Below are 22613 nucleotides of genomic sequence, written 5' to 3' on the forward strand. Positions count from 1 at the left end.
ACCTTTTCATTTTCTGTGGGAGCTGGTAACATTCAGCTACTTTAGGAATCCTTTCAAAGTTAAATTCTGATAGCACTGGATTAACCAACTAAAGGTTATCAAAAACTTTTCAAAAATTCTCTGAAATCTTACTGTTAAAGATTCTTGCTCTTAGAGGAGATCTTTGTCATAGAAGGGACTATGAAGTATTGAAATAGACTCAAATATTTTCTAGGAATTTAGTAAATGATAAAAAATTTATTTTAAGTAAGTGGGATTATTTTTTGTCAACTGTGTTGATACACATGGTTTTTTTGTGAAAAATCAGTTTGTTCTCAACTCACTCTTTATGTAAACTTCAAACAGATCAAACACTTTTATACAGTGAAATTATACAATCATTTTGATAAAATGTTAATATTTTAAAACCTTGGTTTTAGGAGGCCTTGTAAAATGTTTCAAAAATCCAGACATTAAAAAAAAAAAAAAAACTAAATCTGAATGAATAAAGAAAACTTCAGTATATCTAAAAACAAAAAACTACAACACCATAAACAGAGTTAACAGAGAAACCAGAGTCGAAGGAAATGACAACACATGACAGAGTTAGTTTTGTAACATCCTAGGTGCTTACTTTTAGTAATCACTAAAGGTAAGGATAGAAACTATAGCAAAGAAATGCATACAGACAAATACTTCTTTACAAAAGGGGAAAGTCAATAAACATATGCTTTCTTAATGTCTAATATATCAGTAATAGTATTATTACTAGTATTTTATTACTTGTATTACCAGTATTTTAAAAATCTATAGCACATACTTTGTTAGTATTCTAGAAAATTCCATCACAGTTAATAACTGGAGTCAATTTTATTGTCAGTAAGCCCCCTGAAACTTAGTTGTCTCATTTTTCAGATTATGTGGTATATAGCCCACATGTCATCTCTTTACCTATAGGAGAGATAAGACCAGCAGTGTCATGTATGATTCTATATGGAAGTCCAAGAGTATCTTAACACTTTCTAGGTTTTACATATAAGAGAAGATGCTTCTGTTTATGTTATGAAATATATTTATAATTTTAATACACAAATGATCAACATTGTTCAAATTATAGTTTTTTAACATTCTCATGATGTGTATTTATGCCTCAACAACTATGAAACTCAGACTGTTATTGAAAAGAACCTTTCCCTCTTTCTTTATACTGAATTCCGGCTTTTGCAGATCTATCATAATTTCTGCTTTGAGATCAGGTGGTGCTGTTGTATTAAAGTTGCAGGTTTCTGTCAAAAAATCCCAAAGCAGGTCTCCATTTTCATTGCCATCAATAAAACAGTCGGATATGTCCATGGTGGACAGAAGGTCATAATACTCGTACTTAATCCCCAACTTATCCAGCATCTGAGTGAGGTCAGACGATGTGACATACTGGCAGAGGTCATTCCGGGGTAAGCGAGATCCATACTTTTTCCAAAGCTTTTGCCAGCTGCTGGCTCCTGTGCAACCAAAAAACATTCATGCTTTCAGTTATTCTTCTTTTCATTTACCTACTCTGCAAGCAGTACATTCGATGCTTGGAATAGAGCAGTCCATTTAAAAAGTAGGAATGTTTGACTTTTGTAGCTCAGTTCAAGGAGTGCAAGGGGTTGGAGGGAAAGTTAAATAAATAAGCTATATATCAGATAGTGCAAAGTGCTAATGAAAAACAAATCTAAGCAAGAGATAAGGGGGATCACAGAGTTGGATTGATTGCTGCTTTATATAGGATGGTCACAGACATTCTCTCTAATAATGTAACATTTGAGCAGAGACATGCCAGCAAGGCATGTAGATTTGTAGTAATCTATCGGGGGAAGGTTACTCCAGGTAGAGAGAAGAGCAACTGCAAAGGACCTGAAGCAGGGACATGCTTGGCACGTTAACAACTAGCGAGGAAGCCAGTGAGATTGCCATTGAACCAAGGGGAGAGTGGAGCGAGATGAGGTTGGGTGATGGTGAGGAGTGGATTGGGTGCTAAATCATATAGGAAAAGATGGAAGCCGTTGTAGTGCTGTCTAATAGACTGTTATGGACTCTCGGACATATTCCAAATTTGCATTGTCCAACATGGTGGCCACTAACCACTTTATGGTTCTGGAACGTGTGAACTATGGCTAGTCTGACTAAGGAAATAAATTTTAAGTGCTATTTCATTTTAATTCATTTCACTTTCAATAGCCAACTGTGACTTACATATCAGATGACACAGCATTACAGTGACTTGACCTGATTTACATTTTCTTAAGGTCACTCTGGCCACACAGATGAGAACAGGGGCATAAGGACAGAAGCAGGAAGAACAATAAGAAAGCTGCTGCAAAAATCTGGGTGATAGATGATGGTAAGTTGAAACAGCAAGATTGGAAATAATGAGAAATGGCTGCTTCATATATATATGTGTGTGTGTATATGTATATCTATATATACATTATATATTACACTCCTAGAGCCAATGCCATTTGCTAGTGATTTGTATATTGTTAGCAATAATAATTTGGATTGTGAAAGAAAGAAAAGAATCAGTGATGACCTCAGTGATTTTGGCCCAAGTATCTGAAAAAAGAGAACTGCCATTATTAGAAATGGGAAGAATGAGGGAGGAACATTTTTCAATGTTTTACCAGGCATCTTGTTTTGGAAGTATAAAAGTTGAGCTGTCTCTTGGATATTCAGGTTGTGATAAGAGGAAGGCAATTGTTTACGTTAGTCTGGTTCAGAGGAAAGGGTCTGAGTAAAAACTGAAATGCAAGAAAGAGCAGAGCGAATACAATGATAATTTACTCAAACCAAAGATGAGATAGCCTCTCAGGTCTGTACACTTACAAGATGCTGCCTTGGACTGCAACACCTCAGTTGAGTTTAAAAATTCTGTCCCTAGCTTTAGAAGGTATATTAGCAGTGTATGATGTATTTAATTGAAAATCTGGCCCAGTGTAGCAGCTAAGAGATACAGAACCTGAGGAAGAGAGAGATTGGATTATTCCTCTGACTCTTCATGAATGACATGAGGTTTGTTGTTCAGTCTTTCAGAACCTCAGGTTTCTTATTTATAAGACAGAGATAACTATACTTGTTGCAACTGCAAATATTAAATAAGATAATTGAAGTAAATCATTGCACAATGGTAAGCACATAGCAGATGTGTAATATGTACTTAGAAAATAAATGAACATTAAATGAAATTAATTAGATATTTCCACTGGTTGTAACCTTGAGACTGTGAAAAAACAAAATTGCTATTCAAAAATCTATAATAATAAAAATTAAAACAAAGGAGAATTGTATGGACCTTCTAACATAAGCATGTAATACTGGGCTGTTATATATACAGTGGATACAGTGCACTAAGAGTGGTCTCTAAACCCTGATTTTCTGAGGGTAAAGCTTGGCTTTTCCTGTTACCAGCTTTATGAACCCGTGTCTCAGTTTTATCATCTGTAAATCAAGGATGATACTAGAATATATTCATAGGATTGTTCCAAGGATGTTCACTGAGTTAATTAAGGCATTTAAAACCATGAATGGCATCTAGTAAACACTGCTGAAGTGTCAGGAAATTAAGCTGGACTTGGCCAAAGCAATCTAAGAATGGATCTCTATTTTCTATGAGTTTCCATGATTAAGAGTTAAGATCTCAAAGGCGTGAATGTTTTGATTCCAAAAGCTCCTTTATCATGTATTGAAAGTAATCAGACTCTCAGAAAAGTATACGAACACTACCTACCCACATCGTTCTTCATGTAATTGCAGGATTTGGGGCTCATCCATGAGCTTGGCTAAAGTCTCCTGATTCAGTTCAATAGAAGAGAATAACCAAGGCAGGAAACGGTAAATAATAAATAGCCTAGATAACTGATGTTCCACTAATACTGCAGAAGAAAGTGATAACTTCAGGGTAAGCTTTAGGAGAAGGTAGAATTGGAATGAAGCAGAAAAATTAAAAAATAAGAAACCTCAGTTCAGTGAAAAAAAAAAAATGAGGGTCATGAGTATGTATTAAAAAAATATTTCATTCCAAAGACAGTGATTGTCTGCCCAAATAAGAATTTGCCTACAAATAAGACTTTATAAGAGAATAAATATTTCAGTGGTTAAGGAGAGGCTCTGTTAGCATTATCAGTATTATTTTTTAAACCTGGCAGAGAGAAAAGAGCCAAACACTAATTGCAGAGCATTTGTTGGTGTCAGTGTTTGGTGACTCAGAGCCACTTCTAAGCTGAGCAATTACACTTTCTGACTGATACATTATCATAATGGCTCTCGGTGGGCACAACATATGGTGTTACTTTTGTATTCAACATGATATAAACCAGGTCCTTCCCCACCACACACTGTATTAAAAATAACACACTATGATTTGCCTCCTTCCTTAGTCACATAAGGAGAGGTCAGGAAACAAAACGTCACTGATCTCCCTTAACCAGATAAGTTGCATTTTAATTATTAACAGCAACTCTCTCAACTAATGCCTGGCTACTACATTTGCAGAAAAACATGCCACTGACTTTGTTTTAGTGTGGGATACTCATTTAAAAAATATACCTCTTCTTATTTCTTTTCTTTTTCATCCCCAAATCAGATCTTTTGTCTCTATAATCAGAAACTTCTGTTCATTATAAATAAACGACTGTCTACTCATATGGGCTAATTCTTCAGTGGATTCTTTGGAACCAGAGGAAAGTTCCTGTTCCTTCAAGCACCATATATTCAAATAGGCTGACCAGTAAAACACTGTCATTTAATTCTGAATATAATTTCTCTTCCTTTTCCTAATTAGTTTCACTTGCCTACTTATCTGTTCTTTTGTCTGCCTCTTTTAGCATGCACTGTTTGTGTGTAAATATGTGTATCTTCTTTACTGAGTCTTTTACTCCTGTATTTAAGTCCATCTTCAAATCTCTAGCACTCACTATATTCCCTGATTCCATGTCTATCATGTAGTAAATTTTAGCTAAAACATGGTCTCTTTCTGTCTCTCTCTCTTTTTTTGGATGGACATTCAGAATCAGTTGTAGTTAGGATATTGTAAAGAAGAAATAATAAATAATTATTCGTTTTGACCCCTGGGTTGGGAAGATCCCCTGGAGAAGGGAATGGCTACTCACTCCAGTATTCTTGCCTGGGAAATCCCATGGACAGAGGAGCCTGGTGGGCTACAGTCCATGGAGTCACAAATAAGTCAGACACTACTTAGCTACTAACACTTTCATTTTTCAATTCAAATACATTCACTGGGTGTGTTCTTCTAGGTGCCAACGGTTTTGCAAAACTCTGGGTCTAGAGAGCAGAACTCCTGCTCTCCAGAAACTCTCCTTAAAAACTCCCCATTTGCCTCTGATAAGAAATTAGCGCACTGCTGAAAGTGTTTACACCTCTCATTCCTCCATTGGATTAGGAGTCTATCAAAGGCAGAGGAGGAGTAATAGTTCTCTTTGCAACCTCGAGCCTAGCAGTGAGGAACTGTTGTTGTTCAGTCATTAAGTCATGGACAACTCTTATGCGACCCCAAGGACTGTACCATGCCAGGCTCCTCTGTCCTCCACTATCTCCCAGAGTTCACTCAAATTTATGTCTACCTAATGATGGATTAGAGGAGCTCAATAAAAGCTGAATGATCCAAATCTGCATAATAGCTATCCTATTCAGACAGCCTGAGACCAAGCTATGTTTTGAATATGCTGAACGCCCTTGTCACCTTAACCAAGCTATATTTTGAATATGCTGAACACACTTGTCACCTTAACCAAGCTAGGTGCCCTGCATAATTAAGTCTAGAAACAGATCCCATATTTCATTATCTTACAATTGAATAAATTACAAAAATGGGTTTCCATATGGTACTCAAATAACTGAGTAATTCAGTTATTCTCTCTCTCAGAGAATACATCAGTTCAGTCACAGGTCACTGTCTAACTGGAATGGACAGGCAGAAACCTTAGCTATGGAGCATATTTAAGATGACCTTTAATGTTAATCCGGACACCATTATGTGCCTTGCTGAGATACCAGCTCACTGGGTACTCATGGAAATTTAATTGAGTGACTAGTGCTAGGCTTCTCCGAGTTTGTTTGCAAGGAGCACTCGGTTGCTATATTGCCATAAGGCCATGGATGACAATATTGCTGAAACAAAGGAAATATACCAACAAACGTCTTCACTTCTAGGTTGTTGTTTAGTCACTAAGCCATGTCTGACTCTTTTGCCACCCCATGAACTGTAGCCCACCAGGCTCCTCTTGTCCATAGGATTTCCCAGGCAAGAATACTGGAGTGGGTTGTCATTTCCTTTTCCAAGGGATCTCCTCAACCCAATGTTGAACCTAGGTCTCCTGCATTGGCAGGCAGATTCTTTACTACCAAGCCAGAGCCACTGCTAGGTAATAATGAATAGATTCCATTTACAAAGGGGCATGAACAACCTGAGTAAAAATAGAGCCTTGTGTGAACCATTTTGGTGTAGGTCTTCCAAGTTTTAAGGTAACAGTCAAGTTTAGGGCATGTTTTCATTGGGTAAGTACGGAGAATGGGGTTTCAAGAATTAGTTTGGGTTGAGAAGGCAGTTTAGGATAATGGGTTTTATTAAACAGGAATGAGATCAGAAGTTGATCAGGCACCTCAGATGACCTGGGGATCACACCTGTCTACTATCCACAGGTTAGCAGACTGGTCTGGCACATAGGGATTTGTAGTGATTCTATGAAATGAACAAGTTACTAATGACAGTGTGGATCAATTCTATACATGTTAATTGACAATGATAGAAGACAAATCTTCTTGTGACTAAATTTGTTTTCACTGTTGGAAACTGACCATAATTTATTTTTCTAAAAGCTGACCCATATATATTTGTATCAGCTTTATTAATGCAACAAGGCAATTACTGCTCTTGTTGAAAAGGGGAACTTTAGCTACTTCCTTACACCAAGGGGCCAATACAATTTTTCTCAAGAGAAATACATTATTGTTAAGATAGGTTTATAGGTGAACAGGTTTATCTAGGTCAGAGAGGAAGAGCAAAGGGGAGTTAAACTGCTCTATGTAACAAGTAAGAAGGGGTGAAAGGGGAAAGTGAAGAGTTGGTATCTTAGGAAAAGCAGTGAGCTAAAAGGATTATCCATTAACAATGTTTTCTTCTCTGCGACACCTGCCTCCCACACTGTGCAGTCATGAAGAACTGTAAGTTCTGTACTGAAAAAGTTAGTAAAATATTTCTACCAGCAAATGCAGAGTGAATAATTTTTGACTCAAAATACTTTTTTGATGAAAGCTAAATGGTTTTTGATTCTAGTAACTATATTCATGATGTAGCCAGCAAAATACTGTATCCATAAGAGCACTATCAATTCTCAGTTGCTTGCAGACTACTCGCTCAACTTTGTAAACCTTAGGCTGGTTTTTTCTTATTGGTAGGTGTATATTCACAAGAGAGCTGCCTTCGGACACTCAAATACATAACTTCTGAAAATATTTAAGGATAAATGAAATATAAATAAAGTGGATCTTCATTTGATGTGAAATATATTCTAAAATCAGACATATATGACTGCTGATGAACTGTTATTTCTGTCTGCAACACTTTCTGTATTATTGATACAAATTATCAAGAATAGACTGAGTTATCAACTCAGTGTTGATAACTAAATTTACTTTTGTATTCCTAAATGTTCAAAGTGCTTTATCCAAGTGTCCTCATTTGGAGAGAGGTTAGTGGGAAGCATCCACTTTACATAAGCCCTCCTAAATGGGGAGATAGAACTTTCCCACATAAATGAGTATTTTTAACTAACCTGAGATAAAAATAGTACATCAAATGTTCCCTTGCAGAAGAGGTTGTGTACAGGATCTTTCATTTGCCAAAATCCCACATAAATTCAAAGCTGTATTATAGGCAACAACTGTGTTTGCCATCCTTAAAGCCATTCTTCATATTTAAGAATAAATGAATTTTATGACATGGTTTTTGATTATATGGTCTGGTATAAATTTAGGAAGATAGAGGCTGCTATATATCTAGAGTCAACCTGAATAGCACTGTGTGAACAATCCATAAAGACTGCTGAATGAAGTAGTGAATTAATGAATTCAACAGTGTCAGTGTTTTATTTGCTAATCTGTTTATTTAGGTTCTCTGTGTGATACTTAATTGCATCACTGGAAACAAAGTATGATCAAATAACGTCTTTGGAAAATAACACAACAGCGCAAAACCAAGCAAGTGACCTATTAGCTATTTTTGATAGTTATTTGAGAAAACCTATAATGAACAACATTGACGGTGGCTCTAGAAATGCAAATTAATCAAATATTTGACAGTGCCACAAATATTTCAACCTTTATTTTATTTATTATTTAAACATCACAGAAGGGAAAGAGACATTTGAAGGACAAAAAGGAGGTATTTTTAGGAGACTAAATATAGGAGACTATTTTTAGTCTCCTCAAAAGAATTCCTATCAGTTGTATTTGCTGTATGTTGTATAAAAAATAATTTATATATGGACAACAAAGATATATTTTCTCGAGAGGAAGAAGAAACAGATACTTATTTCTACTGGAAATCCTAAATTGAAACTTTGAAGGACTTTCCTAATACTGTGTTAATTAATTGACTATGACCATAAGCCAGGTCAAAAATTTCATAATGAAGATGAAATATACCATCAGCCTTCAAACACATGCATCCATGAACTATTGGTTTTTGAAAATTTAGGTGGAAGGAAAATAACTTACCTGACACAAGAATAATGAGCATCTTAGCATTGGTAGCTAAGAGACTATGGAAGAATTTCAGGGTGGCTGGGATGTCTTTAACATAATACAGCATCTAGAAATGAAGGAAAAGAGAAACGAGGCACGTTTCTATGTCAATGTCTTTGTTGCTCAGACTAGATACTCACTAGAAGATTTGATTTTCAAGTTGAGTGGGTTTTTACTCAACAAAATACGTAAGAAATTTAGAAGTTAAAGATGTTATATGGAGAGATAGAATAATAATGAGAGAAAATATTTGGGGATAGGGGAAACTATGGTATTTCCTCAACGAGAATCAAATAGTTTAAAATTTGCTCTTTCTGGTTTCCGTAACACAGACATTTATAGCTTCAGACAGTCTCTGCTCCACATGGGGGCATTGATTCTGTGCTTTCTCTATATTTTGTGAATTGTAGTTCTTCTGGGAGAAAATGGTGCTGGCACCATAAAAACATTCCATTTCATGGAACGTTGCTTCAAAATTAAGCCCTTTGCACTAGCTTTACCATATGCTCACCAATGCTTTTTTTTTAAATCACAGAAAATGCAACAAGCTTTGATGTTGACAGATTCTCTAGGAAAATGGACTGGATAAAGCCTAAGGTTGCAGCATCATCACAAGGGGATAGGTGTCAGTCCACCCATTTTAAATAACTCTGAACAATCTCTGGTGAATTGCAGGGAAAGGCCTTTCCACCTAACACAGATAGAGCCTGGAATTATACATGGGCAATGGAAATTTTTCCCTGAGGGCTTATAGCCCTGGAATCTACCCCACATAGACACTTACTTTTTATGTCTTATCTTCTACTCTTTCAGACAAGAATTCAATATTTTATTCAATTTTTTTATGGGCTTCCCAGGTGGCGCAGTGGTAAATAATCCACCTGCCAATGCAGGAGATGCAAGAGACATCGGTTCAATCCCTGGGTTGGGAAGATACCCTGGAGTAAGAAATGACAACCCTCTCCAGTATTTTTGCCTGGAAAATTCCATGGACAGAAGAGCATGGCAGGCTCTATGGGATCACAAAGAGTTGAACATGCCTGAGCATGCACACACACATGATAGAATTTATTGCACAACGCAAAAATAATCGGGAGTTATGCCTCCCTCACATGAATGAATGAAATACAAGGCCTGTGTAGTCTCAGAGGCCATATTTAGTATCATGTCACTCCATGCTGTTCACACAGGGAACACATAGACGGGTACACAGATACAGCTGGTCCACAAGATCGCTAATAATCCTTGACATGACCTGGCTCAAAAAGAGGAGGCTGATCAGAGCAGATGCTCTGAAATTTGATCTAATAGACACAGATTCTCTGCAGTTGACTGTGAATATTAAGCTGAAAGATGCCATGAGAATGTTAGGGCTGTAAGGAGCAATGAGGAGACAGAGATATAACACAGAAAAGTGCAGAGTACTCCAAGAGGAAGACAGTGGTAGTTCAGAGGAAGCAGAGATAGGAAAGAAAGAACAAATGTGGAGGTTTTGAGAGAAACTGGAGAACAATCTCTGAAGCCGCAACATTTTATAACAAGTGAGGAGTGGGATTCAGAGCATACGTGAAGGGATTGGCTTTTGATAAAGGGAGGCTTTTGTTGGTTTTAAAATTAATTTTGGGAGGAGTATAGTTGATTTACAGTGTTGTGTTCGCTTCTACTGTAAGCAGAATCAATCAGATGTACATATACATATATGCCCTCCCTTTCAGACCGCCTTAAGTAGAGTTCCCTTTGCTGTACAGTAGGTTTGCATTAGTTAGCTTTTATCCATAGCATCAGTAGTGTATATGTGTCAATGCCAATCTCCCAATTCATCCCACCCACCCCTTTCTCCCTTGGGATCCGTATATTTGTTCTCTACACCTCTGTCTCTATAACGTTGCTATGAACACTGGGGTGCATGTATCTTTTTGAATTAAAGTTTTCTCTGGGTATATGCCCCGTAGTGCAATTGCTGAGTCATATGGTAGTTCTGGGCTTCCCTGGTAGCTCAGTTGGTAAAGAATTCACGTGCAATGCAGGAAATCCCAGTTCGATTCTGGGGTTGGGAAGATCCCCTGGAGAAGGGATAGGCTACCCGTTCCAGCATTCTCGGCTTCCCTGGTGGCTCAGATGGTAAAGAATCCACCCGTAATGTGGGGGACCTGAGTTCAATCCCTGGGTTGGGAAGATCCCCTGGATGAGGGCATGGCAGCCTACTCCAGTATTCTTGCCTGGAGAACACTGGAGTGGGTTGAGTATTCTCAACCCACATGGGGAGAAGACATAGAGTATTCTCCCCATGGATAGAGGAGCCTGGCTGGCTACAGTCTATGGGGTCACAAAGAGTCGGACGTGACTGGGCGACTAAGCACGCATGATAGTTCTATTTTTAGATTTTTTGAGGAACCTCCGTACTGTTCTCCATAGTGGCTATATCAGTTTACATTCCCACCAACAGTACCAGAGGATTCCTGGGAAGCTTTTGTAATAAGAAGCAAGAAATGGTGGATACAGGTGCATCTCTATAAAGGTGGTGAGTAAAAGATGATTTTCTACCTGATCATTTCTCATTTCACTATAGAGTAGGAAGGGAGGTCATCAATTGGAAACCAGTGGCAAAGAAGGGATTACAGGAGTTGTAAGGAGAAAGAAGAAAGTATGAAATAGTTACACAGTTGAGCCTTGAACAGGCAGGGATTAGGGTACCAACTTTCTGTGTAGTCAAAAATTCACATATAACATATGCATTTTCTCTGTTTTTGGAGTTCCATATCCAGTCATGCAGCATTTACTGCTGAAAAAATCCAGAGAATTCCCTGGAGGTCCAGTGGTTTGGACTTGATGCTTCCATTATAGGGAGCATGGGTTCAATCCCTGGTTGGGCAACTAAGCTCTCACAAGCCCTGTGGTGTGGTCAAAAGAAAAAAATAATTTAAAAAGAAAAAATTAGCATACAAATGAACCCACATAATTCAAATCTGTGTTATGCAAGGGCCAACTATATGAGAAGATAGAAAAGTAAGTCTAGTAGAGAAACATCTTAGGTTTGCTGGGCAATGTTGAAAGCACTCCCTTATAGTTAAAAGATTTGTCTGCTAAGAAAGCAAAGATGTAGAATTGCCTAGATATGCCAACCCTAAAGTCATTTCTTCCTGTGATTTTTAGAAGTCTGTTCCTTTTGGCTTAACCTCTAAAATATACAAACAGTTCATACAACTTAACAGCAGGAAATGCAACCCAATCAAAAACTGGGCAGAATATTTTAACAGGCATTTCTCCAAAGAAGACATACAGATGACCAGTAGGTACATGAAAGATGCTCAGCATCACTAATTAGAGAAATGCAAATCAAAACTACAATGAGTTACCATTTCACACTAGTTAAAATGACCATCATTAAAAACTCTACAAATAACAAGTATGAAGAGGGTGTGGAGAAAAGGGAATCCCCTTAACTGTTGATACAACCACTATGGAAAACAATACTGAGGTTCCTCAGAAAACTGAAAATAGAATTACCATATGATCCAACAGTCCCATTCCTGGGACTATACTTGGACAAAACTATAATTCAAAAAGATACCTGCACCCCACATTCACAGTAGCACTGTTTACAACAGCCAAAACATGGAAATATCCTAAATGTCTATCAACAGACAAATGGATAAAGTAGATGTGGTACAAATATACAATGGAATACTGCTCAGCCATAAAAAAGAATGAAATAATGCCATTTATTGCAACATGAATGGACTAGAGATTGTCATACTAAGTAAGTCAGAAAGTGAGTCAGAAAGACAAATACCATATAGCATCACTTACATGTGGAATCTAAAATATGGCACAAATAAGCCTGTCTACAAAAGAGAAACAGACTCATAGACATAGACACCAGACTTGTGGTTGCAGAGGGAGAGGGATGGACTGGGATTTGGGGGTTCGTAGATACGGGCTATTATTAATACATTTAGAACTGATAATCAACAAGGTCCAAACATATAGCACAGAGGTATATTCAATATCCTGTGATAAACCACAATGGAAAAGAATATAAAAACAAAGAGTGTCTATAGGTGTATAACTGAATCACTTTGCTATACAGCAGAGATTGGCACAACATTGTAAATCAGTTATATTTCAATTTTTTAAAAGTCTACAAAAGAGCTTATTCCTTTGGGATGACTGTGCTTGTAGACTATAGAAAGCAGAAAGCATCTTGTTCATCATGGTTTTTCTAAAATATGTACATCCTCTAATGGTAGCCAGCACCCAAAGTCTACCCATCTATATGCTATTCAGATACATCAGTGACCTCTGGAAATATGTCCCAATATTATCTACTGAAGAGGCACTCCCTTTAGAAGAAATACACTATTGTATCTCTAAGAAATACACTATTAGTGCTGGGCCACAGAAATAAATTCTGGCAGAAAGACTGATGTCAGTAATACTTTGTTGACCCAAGGAATCATCTAGCCTGCCCCTTTGTCGCATACACACTAGCCAGGTCATGAACAGAAGGCAAATGCAAGAGGATTCAGAAAAACTCTGGGATGTTGGTCCATTCTCAGTTTGGACAGATGATGTTCACTTATAAAATCAGAAATCAGATTTTGATTTTTCTTTTAAAAGTTAGAATATTAAGTACCCTGAAATATTTCTGAAGAATCTTTTTTTCTGAGAGTATATAACAATAAATATTTCTTACCTGAATCATATGAATAAAGTCCCACCTCTGAAGTTCTTTTTGCTCCATCATTCTATTTTGATATTCAGATGATGTCTCCTTATGCCAAGCAAACTTTATGTTCTCAAGGTTTGATGTCTTGGCTACAAGCTCTAAAATATGGAGAAAAGGTGGCTCACCATCAATTTTAATTGCAAATTTGGAACCCATTTCCATTTAGAATTTTAATGCAATCAATATTATATACACAACAGATATAAAGCACATTTTTCTTTTTTATGTAGCTCCTGAACACCAGAGAGTTCATTCCAGTTTTTCCTCTAGCATTAAATGAAATTAGAGATAACTAAAGAGCCAATAAGAAATAATTATGAGAACACTGACCAGACATAGGCAATATTGTTGTTATTTAGTTGCTAAGTCACATCCGACTCTTCAGCGACACCGTGGACTGTAGCCCACTAGGCTCCTCTGTCCATGGGGTTTCCCAGGCAAGAGTACTGGAGCAGGTTGCCATTACCTTCTCCAAGGGATCTTCCTGACCCAGGGATCGAACCTGCCTCTCCTGCACTGCAGGAGGATTCTTTACCACTGCGTCACCAGGGAAGCTGTGTATAGGCACATTATCTCAAGTGTTAATGGAAAATCAACTGGTGAATTTTATCAATGGAGAATTGACATAAAACAGGTGATATGATTCTATAACTCAGAAATCAGTAAACCATGGCATGGACCATATCTGACTTACTGCCTATTTTTAAATAGACTGCAAGCTAAAAATATACATTACTCTCCTTCCCGACTTCATGCTTCTGTCCTTCATATTTTGTGCCATTAAACTGTTAAATGGTTGAACAAAATCAAAAGAAGAATAGTACTTCATGATAGGTAAAAATGATATAAAATTCAAATTTAATGTTTATAAGTAAAATTTTACTGCTACATAGCCACACTCATTAGTGTATGGATTGTCTCTGGCTGACTTTGGTGTTCAGTGACAGAGCTAATTAGTTGTGACAGGGATCACGTGGATGAGATGGTTAGATAGCATCACCAACTCAGTGGACACGAATTTGAGCAAACTCTGGGAGATAGTGGAGGACAGAGGAGGCTGGTGTGCTGCAGTCCATGGGATCACAGAGTTGGACATGACTTAGTGACTGAACAGGTGGCCTAAATCTAAAATACTTACTATTTGGCCCTTTTCAAAGAAAAGTTTGCTGATTCTTGCTGTTACCAATTACACATAAGCCTTTAGGGTAGATTTCTGTTTAAATACCTCTGAATGAATTAATTACTGTCTCTAAACATAAAAAATAATGGTTGATGACCAGTGGATGGATGGAGAGACAGTAAAAAAAAAAGGATTCTAGTCACTATTTATATTCTGAGGTATCTAAGTCATGCCTGCCTAGAAAATAATTAGGTTCTTCTCTCAATAAGCTTACAAAGAATGTACCACAGTAACCATGCTGTTAGTGACTGGAGGGATGCATGTGGGATGACAAGCCTTTCAGAAAAGGATTTGATACACAGCACCATAAGCAACTGAGCGCGCACACACACATCATGGATTACAAGTACCTTTGTACTTGGTGATTTGTTCAGCACTTGGTTCAACAACTTCATTGGTGATATGAACTCCTGGGTACTGAGCTTGCACTTTGGAGAGAATTTGAAGATCAATTTCACCTAGAAGAAAAGCATATAGAACAGTTCACCTTGGTGCAGAAAGAAAAGAATAGAATAGAATAGAAAAAAATAATTTCAAGTAGTTTACTATCTCTAGGAAAGTCCAGCATAAATAAAGAATAATACTCAGCCGTTGCCCTGACACAGTGTCTATGATGAAGAACAGCTAGGTTAAAAATGTGTTTTGAGGAGGGTTATGATTGCCATTCATTCATTCATATTGTTGTTGCTGTTGTCCAGTCACTCAGTCATGTCCAACTCTTCGCAAACCTGTGGTTGGCAGCATGCCAGACTTCCCTGTCCTTCACCATCTCCCGGAGCTTGATCAAACTCACATCCATTGAGTCGGTGATGGCATCCAACCATCTCATCCACTGTTGTCCTCTTCTCCTCCTGCTTCAATCTTTCCCAGCATCAGGGCATTTTCAAATGAGTCAGGCCAAAGTATTGGAATTTCAGCTTCAGCATCAGTCCTTCCAATGAATATTCAGGACTGATTTCCTGTAGGATGGATTGGTTGTATTTCTTTGCAGTCCAAGGGACTCTCAAGAGTCTTCTCCAACACCACAATTCAAAAGCATCAATTCTTTGGCACTCAGCTTTCTTTATGGTCCAACTCTCACATCTGTACATGACTACTGGGGGAAAAAAAACAAAGCTTTGACCATATGGACCTTTTCTGGAAAAGTAATGTCTCTGTTTTTTAATATGCTGTCTAAGTTGGTCATAGCTTTTCTTCCAAGGAGCAAACATCTTTTAATTTCATGGCTGCAGTCACCATGTGCAGTGCTTTTGGAGCCTGAGAAAATAAAGTCTGTCACTGTTCCATTGTTTCTCCATCTATTTGCCGTGAAGTGATGGGACCAGATGTCATGTTCTTAGTCTTTTGAATGTTGAGTTTTAAGCCAGCTTTTTCACTCTCTTTCATTTTCATCAAGAGGCTCCTTAATTCCTCTTCGCTTTCTGCCATTAGGGTTCTGTCATCTGTATATCTGAGGTGATTGATATTTCTCTCCACAATCTTGATTCCATCTTGTGCTTCATCCAGTCCAGCATTTCACATGATGTCCTCTGCATATCAGTTAAACAAGCAGGGTGACAATATACAGTATTAATGTACTCTTTCCCAATTTGGAATCAGTCTGTTGTTCCATGTTCACTTCTAACTGTTGCTTCTTGACCTGCATACAGGTTTCTCAGGAGGTAGGCAAAGTGGTCTGGTATTCCCATCTCTTTAAGAATTTTCCAGTTTGTTGTGATCCACACAGTCAAAGGCTCTAGTATAGTCATTGAAGCAGAAGTGGTAAACTGTATTTAATACCTTTTATTGTATTACACAATTGCACTCATCTCACATGCTAGTAAAGTAATGCTCAAAATTCTCTAAGCCAGGCTTCAGCAATACATGAACTGTGAACTTCCAGATGCTCAAGCTGGTTTTAGAAAAGGCAGAGGAACCAGGGATCAAATCGCCAACATCTGCTCGATCATCGAAAAAGCAAGAGAATTCCAGAAGAACATCTATTTCTACTTTATTGACTATGCCATAGCCTTTGACTGTGTGGATCACAATAAACTGTGGAAAATGCTGAAGGAAATGGGAATATCAGACCACCTGGCCTGCCTCTTGAGAAACCTGTATGCAGGTCAGGAAGCAACAGTTAGAACTGGACATGAAACAACAGACTGGTTCCAAATAGGAAAAGGAGTACGTCAAGGCTGTATATTGTCACCCTGCTTATTTAACTTATCTGCAGAGTACATCATGAGAAACACTGGGCTGGAGGAAGCACAAGCTGGAATCAAGATTTCTGGGAGAAATATCAGTAACCTCAGATATGCAGATGACACCACCCTTATGACAGAAACTGAAGAGGAACTAAAAAGCCTCTTGATGAAAGTAAAGGAGGAGAGTGAGAAAATTGGCTTAAAGCTCAACATTCAGAAAACTAAGATCATGGCATCCAGTCCCATCACTTCATGGCAAGTAGATGGGGAAACAGTGGAAACAGTGGCTGACTTTATTTTTCTGGGCTCCAAAACCACTGCAGATGGTGACTGCAGCCATGAAGTTAAAAGACGCTTACTCCTTGGAAGGAAAGTTATGACCAACGTAGACAGCATATTGAAAAGCAGAGACATTACTTTGTCAACAAATGTCCATCTAGTCAAGGCTATGGTTTTTCCAGTAGTCATGTATGGATGTGAGAGTTGGACCATAAAGAAAGCTGAGCACCGAAGAATTGATGCTTTTGAACTGTGGTGTTGGAGAAGACTCTTGAGAGTCCGTTGGACTGCAAGGAGATCCAACAAGTCCATCCTAAGGGAGATCAGTCCTGGGTGTTCACTGGAAGGACTGATGCTGAAGCTGAAACTCCAATACTTTGGTCACCTGATGTGAAGAGCTGATTCATTTGAAAAGACCCTGATGCTGGGAAAGATTGAAGGCAGGAGGAGAAGGGGACAACAGAGGATGAGATGGTTAGATGGCATCACCAGCTCAATGGACATGGGTTTGGGTGGGCTCCGGGATGTGATGGACAGGGAGGCCTGGTGTGCTGCGGTTCATGGGGTCGCAAAGAGTCGGACATGACTGAGTGACTGAACTGACTGACTGACTGTATTACAGTAAAATCTAAGATGCCATTGATTATAGGATAGAAGCAACCCTTCTTTTATATCACTAAGTCAGAAAATAAAAACAACCCTGTCAATTATAATTGTAAGATTTCACCAGCTGGAAGATATATACCAATCTGAGATATTAAAATGTGAAAAAATATGCTGTAGAATTGATAAATTAGGCTAGATCAGAATTATATAAAATGTATCAGGTATAAAAGAAGGATAAAAAATTGTATCAGACATGTGCCCTCAAAAACATCATGTTCTCGTGGAAGACACAGACATGGAAAGAACCCTGGCTTGGGTTGGGCCATGGAAGGAAGAAGGAAGGAGATGGTGATGGAGAGGATAAGACAAGAGGCCAGAGAAATGGAAAGCTGCATGGCAGACCACTCTTGAGCCCTGTGTTACAGGGTAAGTGGAAGTTAGCCTGGGGACTTTTGGGGAAATGGGAATTGCAGGCAGAGGACAGGAAGTAGAATAGTATATGTGGGACTGCTGGCAATTCAGGGTTTTATAATGTGTAGATAAGGCAGGGCCTCCAAGAAATAGGAGATTCCAGAGAAGTAAATGGAAAGGAGGTTATGGCAAAATAGACATTTATTCATTCACTCATGTACCAATGATTCATTGATTATTTTACTGTGTGCCAGGCACTACACTGCTGCTGCCTGCTAAGTCACTTCAGTTGTGTCCGACTCTATGCAACCCCATAGACGGCAGCCCACCAGGCTCCCCCATCCCTGGGATTCTCCAGGCAAGAACACTAGAGTGGGTTGCCATTTCCTTCTCCAATGCATGAAAGTGAAAAGTGAGAGTGAAGTTGCTGAGTTGTGCTCTTAGCGACCCCATGGACTGCAGCCTACCAGGCTCCTCCGTCCATGGGATTTTCCAGGCGAGAGTATTGGAGTGGGGTGCCACTGCCTTCTCCTACACTAGGCTCTAGCAAATGATAAGAGGAGCAAATAAATACCTGCCCTGATGAAACTTTAGCCTGTAGGTGACGATGTGAGAGAGACTGTGGTAAATTGGATAGACTTGAATTCCACACCTGTGATCCCGACTTGATATTACAACCTTCAGCCATTTGCTTTCTCTCCAAACTGTATTTTCCTCATCGGAAAAACAGCAATAATGATAGTACATAATTTATTGGGTGTGAGGATTAAATGAGGCAATGCACATAAAGCACACTGCAAAAGAGAGTTGGCACTTAATAAATGTGAGCTGTTCATTATTTTTATTGTTATCATTGAGTCCCTCTCTTTAAAAATCTCTCTTCTTTCTCTATTACTAATGCCTCCAAATGAAGTTTTGCACTTTTATTCTCTTAGTTATGATGTTGACCTTCACTAAAATACTTATGTGCTGGCAAGACTAGCACATGAAAATGACACTAGTCTTTAACATTTTGGCATAAATGGCATTAACAGAACCTTTCCAAGGTTAGATATGGCAGGTGAAAAAAAGCATAGGTCATAAAACTGGGCAGACTGGAAGAAGGAGATGAGGCAGATAAATCAGGAACAAAAGATGCCTGAATAGGAAAAAAGAGTGGTCTAATGGTATAATGAATGTACCAGGTACTGTTGATGGGAGTGGGTGGGGATTAGGGTAGGGAGGAAGCAGGGGAAAGAAGCTGAAGTGGAGAATGAAGAAATCTATGTGCCAGTTTTCTCCAAAGCTGGCCCAATTAACCTGAAAGCTTTTAATTCTTCCTTAAGTTCTACTCTCAGAGGTTTCGATTATATGACCCTCTTCAAATACAGGAATGATGTGTTTAAAATGTGGCCCATATGAAAGCAAGATATAATCACAAAATATATCTTGCTGTAGAATTAAGTAAAACAAGCAAAGGCTTGATTCCAATGAGTTTGTTAAAGGGTATTAAGGACTCAAATGCTAGTTTGAGCAACTGAGCCAGTTTGATCATCAATCACTGAAAAGCATGTGAAGGGTTAACAGACTATAGTACCATGAAAGTGAAAGTGAAAGTCACTCCACCGTGTCTGTCTCTTTGTGACCTCATGGACTATACTATACAGTCCATGGAATTCTCCAGGCCAGAATACTGGAGTGGGTAGCCTTTCCTTTCTCCAGGGGATCTTCCCAACCCAGGGATTGAACCCAGGTCTCCCTCATTGCAGGCAGATTCTTTACCAGCTGAGTCACAAGGGAAGCCCAAGAATACTGGAGTGGGTAGCCTATCCCTTCTCCAGCAGATCTTCCCAACAAGAATCAAACTGGGGTCTCCTGCATTGCAGGCGGATTATTTTCCCAACTGAGCTATCAGGGAAGTACCATAAGCCAGCAGTAAGAGATTCAAACAATGGCAAAAAAAAAAGGAAGAAGATCATTTGCTCTTTCTCAACTGAATCCTTCTGAGTAGGGGCCATAAGAGTGTGAATGTGTTCCAATATTAGATATTAAGCACCCTATAAATGCTTTTAAAGAGCACACAACAAGCTGGACTTGCCTGGTGGTCCAATGGTTACAAATATGTCTTCCAATGCAGGGGACATGGGCTTGATCCCTGGTTTGAGAACTAAGATGCCACATGCCCTGGGGCAGCTGAGCCCTCACGCTGTAACTACTGAAACCTATGCACTCTGGAGCCCAAGTTCCGCAACAAGAGAAGCCACCACAATGAAAAGCCCATGCATCACAACTAGAGAGAAGCCTCCACACAATGCGGTTAGAGAAAGCCCATGTACCACGATGAAGACCCAGAGCAGCAAAAATAAATAAACTAATTTTTGAGAAAGAGCACGCAAGCCAAATTAACGTGCTGAAAGAATGGGGGAAGGTAACTAGATGTGACTCAATGAAATAATTCAGAAATTCTCAGCAAATTCAGGGGTAAACAGGAATGCAGAAGCCAGCAGCCTGCTGCTTTTATTGTGTATAACAAAGCCTTCTGGGAATCTTAACTGTCATGTCCAGAAAACCATGTTAAAGGGGAATAAAGCAATACTTGTTCATTTTATGGTCAATCCCTGCTCTAATATGGTCTCTTATTGCTTAATGATGATTCTGACAATTGTACACTACTTGTTGTTGATATCCTAAGCTTTTAGGCCAACAGCTGTTTCAGTTTATTAAAACCTTGCAGTGTGTTTCTAGTTTTAGAACAAAATCTGCAAAGGTTCCTGTGACAAATGGAAAATTATAGTGATTAAGCAACTTTATTCCCAAATACAATCTTCCTTTCTTTTTCTTTCTCCCCCACCCTCACCTCCTTTTGTGTCTATCAAAGCAAATCATTGATTTTGGAGTCTTGGCATTTTATGATGATGTAACTGATTTTCTCAGTTTATCAATAAGTGAAGCTTGAGCAAAGTTAGGAAATCCTAACATGTGTTGGCATGAATCAAAAATTGTTTTCTATTAGCCTGGTTTGTGGATTTATTTATTTATTTTTCCTCTTCCGTTCACTCCTGTGTTACATTCTATCAAACAGAATATGCTGATTTTTTGATTCGGAAAGTTAAATGAAAACTAAAATTTTTAAATTGCCTTCTCGCAAATCTCTTTCCTTTGTATTTTCCTGTCCATCAAATCAGCCACAACTTTAGAATGACTTCCCATGCCTCCTTTCTGACCTACGTTGAGTGTTTCACTTAATTTTACAGTCAGATATTTTTGTGATTATATCTTGCTTTCATATGGGCCATATTTTAAACACATCATGCCTCTATTTGAAGAAGGATATATAATTGAAACCTCTGACAGTGGAACTTAAAGAAAAAGTTCAAAAATACTGAGGCAGAAATTGTTAGACAGCATAGGACTCTGAGACCTCAGTTCCCTCTTTTTAATTTCAATTTTTTTTCTTCTCAAGTAAGCATCTCACTTCTATAACCTAAAGCTAAACTCTTTGTCCCAGTTTCTAGGCATTCAGAAGAATGCTTTCCTGGTCTGGAGGGTCATAATACATTCAGACCCAGGACAGGACAATCATTAACTGCTGTTCAGTTTATCAAGGAAAAAAAAAAAACTCCAGGTGGACCACTAACTCTTAAACATACATCTGATCCCGAAATGATGGTCTGGAGTCTTAAGAATGGGTTGAGGGATGGCGACACAGTTTCTGGGGAAACTGAGAAACTGGGAACCAAAAGAAAGCCATAAAAATGACAAACTAGATATTGCGACATTTAAACTGATTGGTCAGAAATTACATGCATCTGGCCCGAACCAACCAAAAACAAACAGATCAATTCTAATAAAGATACAAACTACTGTATCTGCACCTTTTGGGGTGCTTCACCCCTTCTCAGTGTCTGTGCTTAGAGTTTTGTGTCTTTATCCTTTAAAATAAACTTTGCCTGTATGTTTGCAAGTTTTTAGAATTCATTCTTCAGCTCCAGTTCCATGAACAGAACTTGATTTCCCATTTCAATAGGGAAAGGGTGGAGTCCATATTGTCCAGACAACTTTTCTTCATTTCCTGAATTTCAAGAATATATTTAATGAGATAGCAGAGGAATGTTCCAAGGTCATTGGATTAAAAAGGAAAAAAAAAAAAAAGGAAAAGTTAGAGGCTATAAAGAGACAAAATTGGACTCAAATTTAGTATTCAATGGAAATATGCAAATTTGTTAATATCTCTGCCCTTTACATATCTCTAAATTAGGAATAATATGGTCTATGCTGCAGGGTCATTGTAAATGTTAAAGGCATTATATGGATATAATTTACCACAGTTCATGATATATAGTAATAATTCAATAAGTTTGAAGCTACCATACATTAATTCAACAAATACTTTTAAGCACCTAACAAATGCTAGGTTCTAATCACTGGAGATACAGCAATGAATAAAATAGACCAAAACATTCAA

The 22613-nt window shown here is 38.2% G+C and overlaps 1 protein-coding gene across 1 annotated transcript in view; it reads right to left on the reverse strand.

The window, feature by feature from the left end:
- Positions 1 to 217: 217 nt before the first annotated feature.
- Positions 218 to 22613, reverse strand: part of HNMT (histamine N-methyltransferase) — a 40273-nt gene continuing 17877 nt past the window's right edge. Inside the window, exons 3-6 of the mRNA XM_020912270.2 lie at positions 15038 to 15145; positions 13475 to 13605; positions 8752 to 8845; positions 218 to 1478 (exon numbers count right to left, since the gene is read on the reverse strand). Of these exons, the coding sequence (XP_020767929.1) occupies positions 1123 to 1478; positions 8752 to 8845; positions 13475 to 13605; positions 15038 to 15145 (689 nt within the window). The 3' untranslated portion in view covers positions 218 to 1122. The remainder of the gene's footprint in view (positions 1479 to 8751; positions 8846 to 13474; positions 13606 to 15037; positions 15146 to 22613) is intronic.

Source organism: Odocoileus virginianus, chromosome 13 (assembly GCF_023699985.2).
Source record: "Odocoileus virginianus isolate 20LAN1187 ecotype Illinois chromosome 13, Ovbor_1.2, whole genome shotgun sequence".
NCBI lineage: Eukaryota > Metazoa > Chordata > Mammalia > Artiodactyla > Cervidae > Odocoileus > Odocoileus virginianus.